The 16,235-nt window shown below is 41.3% G+C and overlaps 1 protein-coding gene across 11 annotated transcripts in view; it reads right to left on the bottom strand.

The window, feature by feature from the left end:
- fsd (transmembrane protein fates-shifted) overlaps positions 1 to 16,235 on the bottom strand; it is a 341,565-nt gene that overhangs the window by 128,060 nt on the left and 197,270 nt on the right. For 9 of the 11 annotated variants that reach the window (XR_011392114.1, XM_070085985.1, XM_070085987.1 and 6 more), the window contains one exon: positions 11,314 to 11,493. The exons of the other annotated variants lie outside the window; for them this stretch is intronic. Coding sequence is in view for 8 of the 9 variants with exons in the window: in XM_070085985.1 (XP_069942086.1) it covers positions 11,314 to 11,493 (180 nt within the window). In the remaining variant the exon portion in view is untranslated. The remainder of the gene's footprint in view (positions 1 to 11,313; positions 11,494 to 16,235) is intronic. 11 annotated transcript variants of the gene reach the window in all.

The raw sequence follows: 16,235 nt of genomic DNA, 5'->3' as shown, positions 1-16,235 counted from the left end.
GGCGGTTTGTAAAGAAGGAAATTAAAAAGACCATAGGGAAAGGCAAGGTAATGAGTAAAAAAAAATATACAGCCATTCAATGTCTAGATTTCATATTGGTGAAAGGGGAACATGGAAGTAAATGTGATTAGATATGGAGTATAAACTTGATGGCAAATGGGGTCTGTGAAAGTTGAGGAGAACCAGAAAGTTGAGGAGAACCAGAAAATTGATGAGGGAAGGGGGAGACAGCAGTGGGTGCATTAAAGCATCTGTAGAGACAAAGACCCTTATCCCTGGAGGTAAAGAATGAAATGTACAACAATACAGTGGAGCATGGGTTCTGAATGTTGAAATGAGGAGGATGAAAGTTGTGGAGATGTCATGTTTAACCCTTTCAGGGTCCAAGGCCAAAATCTGAAGGGGTGCCCCAGTGTCCAAGAAATTTTTAAAAAAAAAAAAAAAAAATTATTTTTTTCTTACAGAATTAAAGATAATATTTTTGTGAAGGTAATAAAACAAAACAAAAAATTCTGATCAGTATTTACCGAGATACAGCGGTGGGAAGTTGACCCAAAATGACCGGGTGGCAGCAACATCAGTGACTTCCGCAAAATCGCATTTTTTTATTTTATGTTTTTTATACTTTTTTCCTTTCTTTTCAAATTTTTTTTCTTTTTCTAGTAACATTTGTGGCCTGTGAGACTAGTATAATGTATATTGTATAAGTGTACACTCATTGTATTCAACACAATACCTGCACTAATTTATCATTACATTGCTTACAAAACTTGTTTACAAGTTTATTGTAAACAAAATGAAAATATTATTGCGGTTATTGTGTTGAATACAACAGCACCATATAGTACCATATGGTACAATGGTGCCATAGGGTGCAATGGTACCCTATGGTACAATGGTGCCATAGGGTGAAATGGTACAATATGGTACAATGGCACATGATACAATGGTACCATATGGTAGAATATGGTACAATGGCACCATTTGGTACAATTTGTACCATATGATACAATGGTACCATATGGTACATTGTACCATACAGTACAATGATACCATATGGTTCATTGTACCATATGGTACTATATGGTACTGTTGTATTCAACACAATAAACACACTAATATTTTCCTCATTTTTTGTTTACAATACTTGTTTACAACAAAAATATGCAAAAATGTTGTATATTAGTAATGTTCTATTATATATTTACAAATGTACAGGAACTCGACATGTTCCTTGAGGTGGATGACAAAGCACTTTGTCTTGGAAACTGCAGAGTCAGTAGCTAGCTTGTGTCGCCACTCACTCAGTCTTGGCTGGTGCCTCATGCCACCAGCACCTACTGACCATATGGTACACGGTATCATATGTTACAGGGTACCATATGGTACATTGTACTATATGGTATAGGGTACCATGCAGTACAGGAAAATATATGGTGCAGGGTACCATATAGTGCAGGGTACCATATGGTACAGGGTACCATACAGTACAGGACACCATATGGTACAGATTAAGGATCCCTATGGAAATAAGTCACCCTGACGTTTTTGGGTTATCCTAGGATTTTATACATATGCTGCTATGTATAATAATCCATGTAATTGTATTTCTGTACACCTGAATAAACTTACTCAAGCGCATGTGGCATCGTAAGTAAGTTTATTTAGGTATACACAAATAAAGTTACATAGAATATCATACTTAGCAGCATATGTTTGGAGAACCTAGGATAACCCAAAAAAGTCAGACAGGCTTATTTCCATTAGGGTCCCTGTACCCTGAACTATATGGTACAATGTACCATATGGTATAATGTACCATATGGTACAATGTACCATATAGCACATTGTACCATATGATACCATTGTATGACATGGCACCAATGTATCATATGGTACCACTGTACCATATGGTACCATTGTACCATATGGTACAATGGTACCATATGGTTCAAAACCATAGAATTCCTCTTCAGCTCCACTTCCATCAGTCTTAGAACTGTAAGTTGTGAAGAGGAGAGTCAGAATTCGCCCGGAGAGTGAGTGGGGAGTGAGAGCTTCCTTGCCGCCAGGCATGATGAACAAAGCTACTTTGGCGGCGTTCCCACAATGCCATGCAGGCGTCCAGATTTTTTCTTTAGTGCGCACATTGACCACCCAGACCCGTGCTCTCAGATGTAGGCCTACCAGCCTTCTCGTGCTAAATTTGATGCCGCTAGAATTTTGGCGTAGATCTATGGTTTGGACCCTCAACGTAAAGCTGCAGATCTACGGCACGGACCCTGATAGGGTTAAGGGTAATGTAGTGTGTGAATCCTGTCTAGAGAATCAGGAGCTTTTGATATCAGAAGTTACCAAAAGTATTATTTGAGGGGCCAAAAAGTGGTTGATGAGGTAGTTTGGACATTTAGAGAGCATGGAGCAAAACAGGGTAAGGGACAAAGGGGCAGGGATTGTTCTAGGAAAGTTCATAGGTTTTCAAGGTTTTGAATGCTAGGGATTTGAACATCTAACAGGCTTGTGTGAGCACATTAAATAGGAGTGATGGCAAGTGAATTTTACGATTTGGCATGCTCTTGGAGTGAGAGCAATTAAGGAAAATCAGTCAGCCAGACAAGAGTCCTGATGTTGCAGTTATGAAGGATATCTGAACTGAGATGTCAGCACACTTATGGCAAGACAGTGGCTGAATAAAAGACAGTAAAAGTGTTTTTGTAGTGTGGGACATGGCTGGTGTTAAAAATAAATGAGTACAATACAGTGGTACCTTGACTTGCGAGTTTAATTCGTTCTATGACCAAGCTTGTAACTCAATTTGCTCATATATCAAATCAGTTTTCCTCACTGAAATTAATTGAAATGCCATTAAGCCATTCCAGCAGAATTCCTGGCTCTCGGGAGACAGGAGAAAATACTTCAATATATTACTAATATCAACTCTATGGCTTATTTATCTATCACAATTGATCTAATATGACATAATAAACAATATAAATAACATAGATATATACTAACATGATATATACTCTAAAATGAATAAAATATGTCATTATGTGACAAGTGGTGGAAGCCACTCCTGAGGTAAAAATAATTATCGCTCTGACCATATCTTTCCATTCTTGCCCTTCTGAGGCCTTATTATAAGAGAAAATGGAGTATTTGTGAGGCTAACTGCACTAGATTACTAGTTTCATAAGGAAAACACTAAAACAAAAGCAATTTTCTCGTGTTTTTCTATAAATTCATGCTTTAACCCTTTCAGGGTCCAAGGCCCAAATCTGGAGTCACGCACCAGTGTCCAAGATATTTCAAAAAAAAAATTTGTTATTTTTTCTTATGAAATCGTAGAGAATCTTTTTGTGAAGGTAATAAAACAAAAAGTACGAAAATTGGTGGAAAATTGACGAAATTATGCTCTCGCGAATTTTGATGTGTCAGCGATATTTACGAATCGGCGATTTTGCCGACTTTGACTCCCATTTTAGGCCAATTACATTATTCCAATCAACCAAATTCTTAGCTATTTCACTAGTATTACTTCTATTCTATCGATTGAGCACAAGAAATCGCCAAGTCAACTGTTTCAACTACAAAATAAAGTGATCGGAAATTGTTAATTTGGCCAATTTAACACAAAGTTCAAAATATTCCAATTTCAAAATAGGGTCCAGAATGAACAATGTAGGCATTCCTGGCACTAAACTAACATTTCCTCTGTTCATTAGTTATGTTTTGAGGCTTTACAAATAAATTCCATTTTGATTTTTTATTCACATAATGAATTTTTATTCACACCAAAAAATAGAAGATTTACTGTTATGCAATACTGTAATAATTGTATAAATATCATCACCATATTTGTGAATGTATATTAGACCCACCAGCTGATGTGTATTAGACGTGTGAGGTTGTTTGTTTACTCTTGAATATCGGCAAAAATTTAACATTTCCGCTACTTTGAGCTCAGTTTCAAGCCATTTCCAATGCTAAAACCAATCAAAATCATCTCCATTTCTGTAATATGTCTTCCATTCTATCAAATGAGACCAAGAAATCGCAAATACAACTATAAAAAACATACGAAAAAACACTGCAAAGTTGCTGTTTTAATCGAAAAATCATGATTTCATTTTTTTTCTCTCATTATGCACAGTGTGCTGCAGGATCTGTTTTATGTGGTGCACACATACCACATAGATGTATTCTCTCATATCTAGGCCCAAATGTACCACTCACAGTTTATCAGAGTGAGCTGAGCTCATGGCGTAGATCTACGGTTTGGACCCTGAACGTAAAGCCGTAGATCTACGGGACGGACCCTGAAAGGGTTAATTCCATGGACATCATCATCTTTTTCTTTTCAGCACTTTCCTTTGCACTTACTTTCTTAGGACTCATGGTTAGAAAAAGAAATTTGGCAAAATAACTGCACAGAAAGCACAAAACACTGGGATGCTGGGCGGATGTTGAGGAGTTCGCTGCGGCAACTAGTGGCAGTGTATCTGAAACTCAATTCTAACTCGGATTTTGGCTCGCAACTCAAAGCAAAAAATCGACCGAGTGATGGCTCGTAACTCAGAAAACTCGTAAGTTGGGGCACTCGTAAGTCAAGGTACTAGTGTATACAGCAGACTTCCATCTTTTGTGCCTCCACCTACCTGCTACCTGGAGAGGTCAGCACCTCCATGGCCAGTCCTTTTGTATCTCCTGCTTTTGCTCCTTAAGTGCACCACCTATTATGGTGACTACTTTTTTTTTTTTTTTTTTTTTTTTATCAGTCTATCAATTGTATTCATACATTTGGTAAAAGTGAGCAATGAAATTGGCTTAAAATAGGACTGAAAGTGGGTGAAATAGCTGATACATAATCTATGTCCAGACTGCCAATTTTGTGCCTGTGTAATTTCACAAGTTTTCTAAGAAATTTCGTACTTTTGGTGTCCTTAGCTTCATAAAAGATCCTACACCATTTCAGAATTTATTTAAAACTCCTGATATTGTCAGCACTTTTAATTTCAGGGGTACTGACAGTGAAGGGGTTAAGTTTATCTAATGTCTTGATTTTCTTCAAAACAAGACTTTCATGCTTATACAGCCTCTCCTCACTTAAAGATGGAGCTCCATTCCTAAGATTACATTGGTAAATGAATTCTTTGCTAAGTGAGGAGCATATTATAATGGTAGTGCATTTGTGTCAGCCATCTTTGATACTGTTTTAATGTCATCTTTGTACCATTTATAACATATCTGGTATATGTATTTTTAAATGTTTATAGTGTACTGTATACTGTAATAAAAAGAATAGAGGAAATCAGCTCAAATATACATTATTTAGATAGGCATATTGGTCAAAGAACCCATTGTAAGTCCGAGTCGTCTGTAAACGAGTACGTTGCTAAGTGAGGAGAGGCTGTACTTCTTTTTGCACTTCCTCGTGGGTGCCATGTTTACGACCCAGAGACAAGATGGGATTGTGAAAAGATCAAAAGTTGATTCACTAACAGAGGCCAAGAATGGTACTGGACATGTACAAACTGAGCACTAAGACAGAGAAAGTTGTGTACTTAACCCTTTGAGGGTTTTGGCCGTACTAGTACGGCTTACGCGCAGGGGTTTTTGACGTACTAGTATGCATAAATTCTAGCGCTGTCAAATCTCGTGGGAAAAGGCTGATAGGCCTAGATGTGAGAGAATGGGTCTGTGTGGTGGGTGTGCGCAGTAGGAAAAAAATCTGGGACCCAGTGGTGCATTGTGGGAATGCCATCATAATACACAATGTCCACCATGCCTGGCGGTAAGAAGTTCCTCACTCCTTGGCGAATTGGGACACTTTTGTTCCCCAGTGACAGTTCTAATACAGATGGAAGTGACAGTGAAGATGAGTTTCAAGGTTCTGGTGAGGTTTTGACCGAAACTAATGACCATAATATGGGTAATAGTGAGGAAAACCCAGACAGCCCACAGCCTTCCACCTCTGGTGCTGGGCCGTCTTGTTCACGTTCAGTTGTACAAGAATCAAAGAGAAAACTCCTATTTTCCCAAATCCCAGATTCAGATGTGAGAATTTGTGATGATAGTGATTATAAACTACAAGCTCTTCAAACTTGTTCCAAGAATGGAGGAGGAGGAGGAGGAGGAGGAGGAGGAGGAGGAGGTGGAGGTGGAGGAGGAGGTGGAGGAGGAGGAGGAGGAGGAGGTGGAGGAGGAGGATTAGGAGGAGGATTAGGAGGAGGATTAGGAGGAGGATTAGGAGGAGGAGGAAGAGGAGAAGGAAGAAGAAGAAGAAGAAGAAGAAGAAGAAGAAGAAGAAGAAGAAGAAGAAGAAGAAGAAGAAGAAGAAGAAGAAGAAGAAGAAGAAGAGGAAGAAGAGAAAGAAGAGAAAGAAGAGAAAGAAGAGGAAGAGGAAGAAGAGGAAGAAGAGGAAGAAGAGGAAGAAGAAGAAGAAGAAGAAGAGGAAGAAGAAGAGGAAGAAGAAGAGGAAGAAGAAGAGGAAGAAGAAGAGGTAGAAGAAGAGGAAGAAGAAGAGGAAGAAGAAGAGGAAGAAGAAGAATACGTAATAATAATAATAATACATAATAATAATACATAATAATAATAATACATAATAATAATAATACATAATAATAATACATAATAATAATAATAATAATGATATGTAATAATAATAATAATAATAATAATATGTAATAATAAACGTTCACCCCATGACAGTGACAAGATAAGGGGAGATAACATCTGATAAGAGCTGACGTTTGATGAGCGTAAACGAGGGTAGGGGAGGGTGCAGCTGATAAGAAAAGATTATATGACCATCACCCTCCCTTTGTTTTTGCTGGTACACTAACATTTCTGTCTGTCTATTTGTCTGTCTGTCAAGCTCCCTGTCTATCTGTCTATCCGTCTAGCTCTCTGTCTCAGAGAGCCACAAGACTGTGTTATCACTTTTACTCACATCTTCAAGCAGAGTATAGCACTTTGTCTGGATTTCTTGGGTTATCCTAGGTAATTTATACTATGTATACTTGTATTTATGTGTACCTGTGAGACAGAGATAGACAGACAGATAGAAAGAGACAGATTGAAAGAGATAGAATGAGGGAGAAAGATAATTAGATAGAATGGAGAGGGAGCAGCATCCGACCCCATTGTTTTGACAGGGGGTAGTGGGAGTGAGTGATGAGACAATATGTCATTTTGACAGCTGCCGACTCCTGGTAATTTACACTATGGAGGAGGAGGAGGAAGAGGGGAAGGAAGAGGAAGAGTAGGAAGAAGAGGAGGAGGAGAAGGAAGAGGAGGAGGAAGAAGAGGAAGAGTAGGGGGAAGAGGAGGAGAAGAGGAGGAGGAAGAGGAGGAGGAAGAGGAAGAGGAGGAGGAAGAGTAGGGGGAAGAGGTGGAAGAGGAGGAAGAGGAAGAAGAGGAGGAGGAGGGAAAGGAAGAGGAGGAGGAGGGAGAGGTAGAGTAGGAGGAAAGATTAGGGGGAAGAGGAAGAAAAGGAGGAGGAGGAGGAAGAGGAGGAGAAGGAAGAGGAGGAGGAGGAAGAGTAGGAGGAAGAGTAGGAGGAAGAGTAGGAGGAAGAGGAGGAAGAGGAAGAAGAGGAGGAGGAAGAGGAGGAGGAGGAAGAAGAGGAAGAGGAAGAAGAGGAGAAGGAAGAGGAGGAAGAGGAAGAGCAGGAGGAAGAGTAAGAAGAGGAGGAGGAAGAGGAGGAGGAAGAGGAGGAGGAAGAGGAAGAGTAGGAGGAAGAGTAGGAGAAAGAGTAGGGGGGAAGAGGAAGAGTAGGAGGAAGAGTAGGGGGAAGAGGAAGAAGAGGAGGAAGAGGAAGAGTAGAAGGATGAGTAGGGAGAGGAAGAGGAGGAGGAGGAAGAGTAGGAGGAAGATGAAGAAGAGGAGGAGGAGGAAGAGGAGGAAGAAGAGGAGGAAGAGGAAGAAGAGGAGGAAGAAGAGAAGGAGGAAGAGGAGGAGGAAGAAGAGGAGGAAGAAGAGGAGGAGGAAGAGTAAGGGGAAGAGGAGGAAGAGGAAGAAGAGGAGGAAGAAGAGGAGGAGGAGGAGGAGGAGGAGGAGGAAGAAGAGGAAGATGATGATGATGATGTAATGATATTGTTCCCTTGAAGCAAGAAAAAAAAAGTTCATCCCATGGCAGTGACAAGATAAGGGAAGATAACATCTGATAAGAGCTGACGTTTGATGAGGGTAAACAAGGGTGCAGCTGATAAGAAAAGATTAGATGACCATCGCCCTCCCTTTGTTTTTACTGGTACACAAACATTTGTCTGTCAAGCTCCCTGTCTATCTGTCTAGCTCTCTGTCTCAGAGCCACAAGACTGTGTCATCACCATGTTTACTCACATCTCCTGACTCCTGACTCAAAACAATTATAAGCCACACACTCCCACACAAGACAAGCTTGCTGAATGAATATAATAGCAGTTATATGAAAGTATCTAGTGACTATATATGTATATATATATATTATAGAAACCAGAAGCAAGAAGGGAAGGCAGGAATGAAGGAAGGACGAGATGAAAAGAAGGAAAAAAGTAAGGAAGGACAGATGAAGGAATGTAGGAAGAGAGGTAGGAAAAGAATGCAGGAAAGGAATGCAGGAAAGGAATGCAAGAAAGGAATGCAGGAAAGAAATGCAGGAAATTAGAAAGGAAGGAATGATGACACACGACCATTTACCTAGGATAACTACATAACATAACTGCCTGCTAATACTTTGAAGAAAACTGCTCAGACGAGGTGTTTTGTCTTTGCACATTAAAAAAAAGTCCACAAAAATGCACACACACTGGTTTTATGTGTGAGGAGTGTAAAACACCATTGTGTATGAAAACATGTTTCAAAGAGTTACACAAGCTGCAGAACTTCTAGGAATATGTTCGGTGACTGTACATTGGTATATATATTATAAAACAATAGTAATAAAAAAAATTTTGTATTTGTTTTTGTAAACAAGTTTTGTAAACAATATATTGATAATTATGTTTGTGTGCTTATTGTGTTGTATACAACGAGTGTATATATGTACATTGCACCTTACTTTGGTCTCACAGGCCACATAAGTTATGTGAAAAAATAAAATAGTGAAAAAAACAACAAACCTTCAAATACAAGTAAACCAAAGTTTACCGGGTGAGCGGCAGTCGCCGTTGTTGCCATACGCGGCTCATTTTCTGCAAACTTCACGCCTCCATATCTCAGTAAGTATTGATGGTAAAAATTTTTTGTTTATCCTATAATGTTTAGAAAAAAAAAAAAACTATTTTTTCACAAGAAAAAATAATGTTTCTTTTTTTTAAATTTGGCCGACCCTGAGAACAAGTCTCTGAGAGGGCCTGTCGACCCTCAAAGGGTTAATGTAGGCCTCCCCCAAAAGATAATGGACTCGCCCTAAGACTAGCTGTGAGAGGTAGAGAGAAAATAACAAATGCATGCCACACTTTTCCCTACATGTACTCTGCCATCTAAACTAATACAGTATGGTCAAGGAAAATATGTTAAGGCAAAAACGTGTTAGCACATTCCATGTTAACCCTTAAACGGTCCAAACGTACATATACGTTCTTACGCGTAGTGCCCCAAACGTATATATGTTTTATTTTTCCTGCCTTCAAATTTGGCACGATTTGCCTGAGATGCCTTGTCAGCATAGAATGGGTCCTAACACTCAGTGTGCGTGGTATTAAAAATATCTGGGACCACTTAGTACCTTGTGGGAGCACCAGCTAAATTGAGCACCAGCTAGAGCAAACAGTGCGGCAAACACCAATGATTCACTGATGTAATGTCATATTAACACTCCTCTTTTAAGAGGAAAGTGATGTTAACCCCAAGTTTAGGGTCTGTCTTTCTCTGTCTATCTCTGTCTTCCTCTGTCTATCTCTGTCTATCTGTCTCTGTCTGTCTTTGTCTGTCTCTGTATCTCTTTCAATCTGTCTCTCTTTCTATCTGTCTGTCTATCTCTGTCTCACGGGTACACATAAATACAAGTATACAGTGTAAATTACCTAGGATAACCCAAAAAATCCAGACAAAGTGCTATACTCTGCTTGAAGATGTGAGTAAACGTGATGACAACACAGTCTTATGGCTCTCTCTGAGACAGAGAGCTAGATGGATAGACAGATAGACAGGGAGCTTGACAGACAATTAGACAGACAGACATGTTTGTGTACCAGCGAAAACAAAGTGAGGACGATGCTCATCAAATATCACCTCTAATCTTTTCTTATCAGCTGCACCCCCCCCACCCTCGTGTATGCTCATCAAACATCAGCTCTTATCACTTATCTCATCTTATCATATCACTGTCGGGGGGGACTTTGTTTTTCATGCTTCAAAGGAACTTATTATTACCCGGTGGCCTGGTGGCTAAAGCTCCCGCTTCACACGCGGAGGGCCTGGGTTCGATTCCCGGCGGGTGGAAACATTTTGACACGTTTCCTTACACCTGTTGTCCTGTTCACCTAGCAGCAAATATGTACCTGGGTGTTAGTCGACTGGTGTGGGTCGCATCCTGGGGGACAAGATTAAGGACCCCAATGGAAATAAGTTAGACAGTCCTCGATGACGCACTGACTTTCTTGGGTTATCCTGGGTGGCTAACCCTCTGGGGTTAAAAATACGAACGAAATCTTATCTTATTCTCCCCCTCCTCCTTCTCAATCTCCTCCTCCTCTTTGTCTTTCTCCTCCATCTCCTCCTCTTTGTCTTTCTCCTCCATGTCCTCCTCCTCCTCTTTGTCCTCCTCCTCCTCCTCTTCATCCTTCTCCTCCTCCTCCTCCTCCTCCTCCTACTCCTCCTCCTCCTCCTTCTCCTCATCCTCCTTCTCCTCCTTCTCCTCCTCCTCCTTCTCCTCCTCCTTCTCCTCCTCCTCCTTCTCCTCCTCCTTTTCCTCCTCCTCCTCATCCTCCCCTCCTCTCCTCCTACTCCTCCTCCTTCTCCTCCTCCTCCTACTCCTTCTCCTCCTTCTCCTCCTCCTCCTACTCCTCCTCCTTCTCCTCCTCCTTCTTCTCCTTCTACTTCTACTCCTCCTCCTTCTCCTTCTAGTCCTCCTCCTCCTCCTCCTTGTCCTCCTCCTCCTCCTCCTTCTCCTCCTCCTCCTTCTCCTCCTCCTCCTCCTCCTCCTTCTCCTCCTCCTTCTCCTCCTCCTTCTCCTCCTCCTCCTCCTCATTGTTATTATATACTTCTACGTATCTAAAACATTATATATATGTTCGGACCGTTTAAGGGTTAACCAACAGTCCATCATACATATTGTATAAAATAGATATTACAAATATATAAGAGAAAAAGCAAATAAATGCTGACCTCTTTGGTTGGAACTTGGTATTTGCGGGAGGCAGCGTTAGAAGAGCGTGGTAGGAGGTGCGCAGGTACCAGGGAGAGACGGAGACGATCATTGTACATGTTAGCTGATACCTCGAGTCCAGCATGATAGAGGTACTCTCCTATCACCATGACACTTTCACACACTGAACTACTGGTAGCCTGCAAATACAACAGATCCACGTATAGTCTAACAGATGTATGATACAATTATATGGCAGTGTACCTCCACTGTATGACAGTGTATGTACTTCCATTGTATGACAGAAACAATCATTTGATATACAGCCTCTCCTCATTTAATGATGGAGTTCCGTTCCTAAGACCACGCCGTTAAATGAATTTGTCACGAAGTGAGGAGCATGCTATAATGGCAGTGAGTTTGTGCCAACCATCTTGATATTGTTGTAATGTCACCTTTGCACCATTTATAGCATTTCTGGCACAGCGGACCCTTGGGTAATGACATTAATCCGTTCCAGAGAGCTTGTCTTTAACCAATTTTTTTGTTTTCCGAATTAATTTTCCCCATAAAAAATACAGTGGACCCCCGCATAACGATGGCATCACATAGCGATTATTTCGCATACCGCTTACTTTAATCGCAAAATTTTTGCCGCGCATACCGATTAAAAACCCGCTCACCGATTTTCGTCCGAGACGCGTCCAATGTGCGCCCTCACCCAGCCTCACATGTGCCGCCCGTGCCATTGTTTACCAGGCAGCCTCCGCGCTAACATCCAAGCATACACTCGGAATATTTCATATTATTACAGTGTTTTCGGTGGTGTTTCTGGAAAATAAGTGACCATGGGCCCCAAGAAAGCTTCTAGTGCCAACCCTGTGGTAAAAAGGGTGAGAATTAGTATGGAAATTAAGAAAGATTTTGAAGGGTTTGGGGCTAACCCTGAGAAGCCTATGCCAGTTGTGGAATCCATTGTGCCTACTTCAAAGATTAAGGAAATGTGTGCACAGTGGGTTGAACTGCAAACCTTTATGGATGAAAATCACCCTGACACAGCTGTTGCAAGCCGTGCTGGTGACTATTTCAATGACAATGTTGTGGCCCATTTTAGACAAATCGTAAAGGAACGGGAGGTACAGAGCTCTATGGACAGATTTGTTGTGCGACAGAGGTCCAGTGACTCTCAAGCTGGTCCTAGTGGCATTAAAAGAAGAAGGGAAGTAACCCCGGAAAAGGACTTGCTACCTCAAGTCCTAATGGAAGGGGATTCCCCTTCTAAACAGTAAGAAGATAATGCTCTCCCCTCCTCCCATCCCATCAATCATCACCAGATCTTCAATAAAAGTAAGTGTCATGTAAGTGTGCATGCCTTTTTCAGTTTGTGTGTATTAAAATTAACATTTCATGTGGTAAAAAATTTTTTTTTTCATACTTTTGGGTGTCTTGCACGGATTAATTTTATTTCCATTATTTCTTATGGGGAAAATTCATTCACATAACGATTATTTCGCATAACAATTACCCCTCTTGCACGGATTAAAATCGTTAACCGGGGGTCCACTGTAATGGAAATTCAATTAATCGTTCCAGACACCCAAAAGTATTAAACAAAATATTTTTTTTACATGAAATATACATTTCCCTACACAGAAAACAATGAGACATGCAGAATAAACAATACTGAAATGACACTTACCTTTATTGAGGACTAATTGATGAGTGATGAGATGGGAGGAGGGGAGAGGATGGAGGAGTTTACAACTGTTTGGAAGGGGAATCCCCTTCCATAAAGACTTTAGGTAACAAGTCCTTTTCTGTGGTTACCTCCCTTCTTTGTTTTTAATGCCACTAGGACCAGCTTGAGAGTCACTAGATCCCTGTTGCACCAAAAATCTCTTCAGAGAGCTCTGTTTCTGGTGTCTCTTTAAGATTTCCCTAAAATGGGACACCATATTGTCATTGTACATGTTGCCAATACGACTTGCAACAGCTGTGTCAGGGTGATGTTCATCCATAAATGCTTGGACCTTTGTTCACATTGTACAAATGTCCTTAATCTTCGATGAAGGCAACTTCTTCCATCTCTCTTCCCCCTCCTCTGAAGGAAATTCATGACCTGTGGTCTGTTGCTGTTGTACCTCAAGCTCTTGCAGCTTTGTAGTGGCTAGCTCTTCATTGTCGTCCTCCACCAACTCTTCCACATCCTCGCCACTAACCTCCAGCCCCATGGACTTCCCCAATGCCACAATAGATTCCATAACTGGCATAGGCTCCTCACGGTTAGCCCCAAACCCTTCAAAATCCCTCTCTTGTACACATTCTGGCCACAATTTTCTCCAAGCAGAGTTCAAAGTCCTGGAAGTCACTCCCTCCTAAGCCTTACCTATAAGGTTTATGCAGCTGACGATACTGAAGTGATCTTTCCAGAACTCTCTTAGGGTCAATTCAGTGTCTAAGGTCACTTCAAAGCACTTTTGAAACACTGCTTTGGTGAACAGTTTTTTGAAGTCTGAAATGACCTGCTGGTCCATGGGCTGGAGAAGAGTGGTGTTAAGAAGCAAAAACTTGGCTTTGATAAAACTAAACTCCCCATAATTTGCTCTTCCAAGTCTTGAGGATGAGCAGGAGCATTGTCTATTAACAGGAGGCACTGGAGTGGCAATTTATTTTCCATGAGGTATTTTTTCACACTGGGACCAAATACATCAAAGAGCCAATCGAGGAAAATGCTCCTAGTGATCCATGCCTTACTGTTTGCTCTCCACATCACACACAATTTAGTCTTGACGACACTGTTTTTCTTGAACACTCTGGGAGTTTCAGAGTGATACATGAGTAAAGGCTTCACTTTGCAATCCCCACTAGCATTACTACAAAACATGAGAGTTAGCCTGTCTTTCATAGGCTTGTGTCCTGGGAGTGTCTTTTCCTCCTGAGTAATGTAGGTCCTGTTTGGCATTTTCTTCCAAAACAGGCCTGTTTCATCACAATTGAACACTTGTTGGGGTTTTAATTGTTCAGCCTCTATGTACCCCTTAACCCTTTGACTGTTTACGCCATATATATACGTCTTACGCACCACTGTTTCTGACGTATTTATACGCATAAATTCTAGCGGCTTCAAATCAAGCGGGAAAGGCCTAGTAGGCCTACATGAGAGGGAATGGGTCTGAGTGGTGGGTGTGCACCCCGTGAAAAAAATCTGGGACTCAGTGGTGTATTGTGGGAACGCTATCTTGGTAGTCCATTTTCATCATGCCTCGCAGTAGGAAGTACCTCACTCCTCGGTGGATTGGAGGTCTTTTCTTCCCAAGTGATAGCTCTAACAGTGATAAAGTGTCAGTGACAGTGAATTCCATGGTTTTCAAGTGAGGGTGACCGAAAAGTGCCCAGGATGACGTAATTAGTGATGAAAACCCAGATGACCCACGACCTTCCACCTCTGGTGCTGGGCCGGCTTGTTCACGTTCACGTTCACTTGTACCAGGACGAAAGAGGAAACTATTTAGCCAAGTACAAGACCCAGATGTTAGCAGTGAATATGATAGTGATAGTGATTTCAAGGTTTTTGAAAGCAGTTCTAGTTGTGACAGTGAGGGTGAATATTCCCCAGTGAAGCGGCAGTTTGTACGACATAGCATGCGGTCTGGTAGCATTTCATATGCTGTTCCAAGGGGAAGGAGTAACTCTGGGAGCACATCCCATGGCCCTACACCACGACCTGATAGTAAAGATGACGATATTGTTACGATGGGTATGAATGATGTGAGTGAAGCAGCAGGCAGTGGTGGTGATAGTGATGGTGGCACAACCCATGTGGCACCAGCAGCGGGCCACGCTACTACCCACGCTGCTGACTCTGCACAACAACAACCAGCCTCACCCAACCCCACACTCCCACAACCTACACAACCACAACCTGCACAACCACAACCTGCACAACCACAACCTGCACAACCACAACCTGCACAACCACAACCACGTTACAATATTCAGAACCCATCAGCAGACCGCATCTGGGATTGGCAGGAAGATGACGAGTTAGTTCCCAGTCCCCATGACTTTGATGAAACACAAAGTGGAATAAAGCCATCATGTCCACTTGGGAACAATGCTAGTGAACTGGAATGCTTTGAGTTATTCTTCGATGAACCCCTGATGGACATCAGTCAGGGAAACCAACACATATTATGAGTACACCATGGCAAATACAATTCTCTCACCAAGATCATGGCTACACCAGTGGAAGGACACAACTGTGGCAGAGATGTACCTGTTTTTTGCCACAATAATGCTTATGCCACATGTGTATAAGCACACTGTCACCACATACTGGGCAACAGAACGCCTGATTTCAACTCCAGGTTTTAGTGACATTATAGGTGTCAATCGTTTCTTGATACTGTTACATATGTTACACTCTTCAGACAAAACCAGGCCTGACAGAAGCGACAGGTTATATATGATCAGAAATGTGTTTATGTACATGAAACAAAAGTGCTGCATGTATTTTTATCCCTTCAGGAAGCTTGTTATTGACGAGTCTTCGATTTTATTCAAAGGAAGACTCTCATTCAAGCAATATATACCAAGCAAGAGGAAATGCTTTGGTATAAAGTTATTTGTGATTGCAGAAGTGGTCTAGTTTTGGATATCATTGTGTACACTGGCAGTAATACTTTGAGAGATACCATGAAGTTATTGGGTATCTCTGGTAATGTGGTTAGAACAATGATGGAACCATATCTTGGTAAGGGTCATATGTTATTTACTGATAACTGGTACACAAGCCCCTTACTCAGTGATTTCTTGTGAGTGAACTTGACAGACGTGTGTAGCACAGTGCATGGTAATCGTAAACATATGCCAAGGTTTGACGCTGGCACTCACAGAGGTGAGGTGCAAGCCTTTGCTGCCAATGACATCATGGCATTTCGGT

This window comes from Cherax quadricarinatus, chromosome 17 (assembly GCF_038502225.1).
Source record: "Cherax quadricarinatus isolate ZL_2023a chromosome 17, ASM3850222v1, whole genome shotgun sequence".
Lineage (NCBI taxonomy): Eukaryota > Metazoa > Arthropoda > Malacostraca > Decapoda > Parastacidae > Cherax > Cherax quadricarinatus.
Note: the sequence above shows the minus strand (reverse complement) of the source record. Positions and strands in the feature narration are given on the sequence as shown.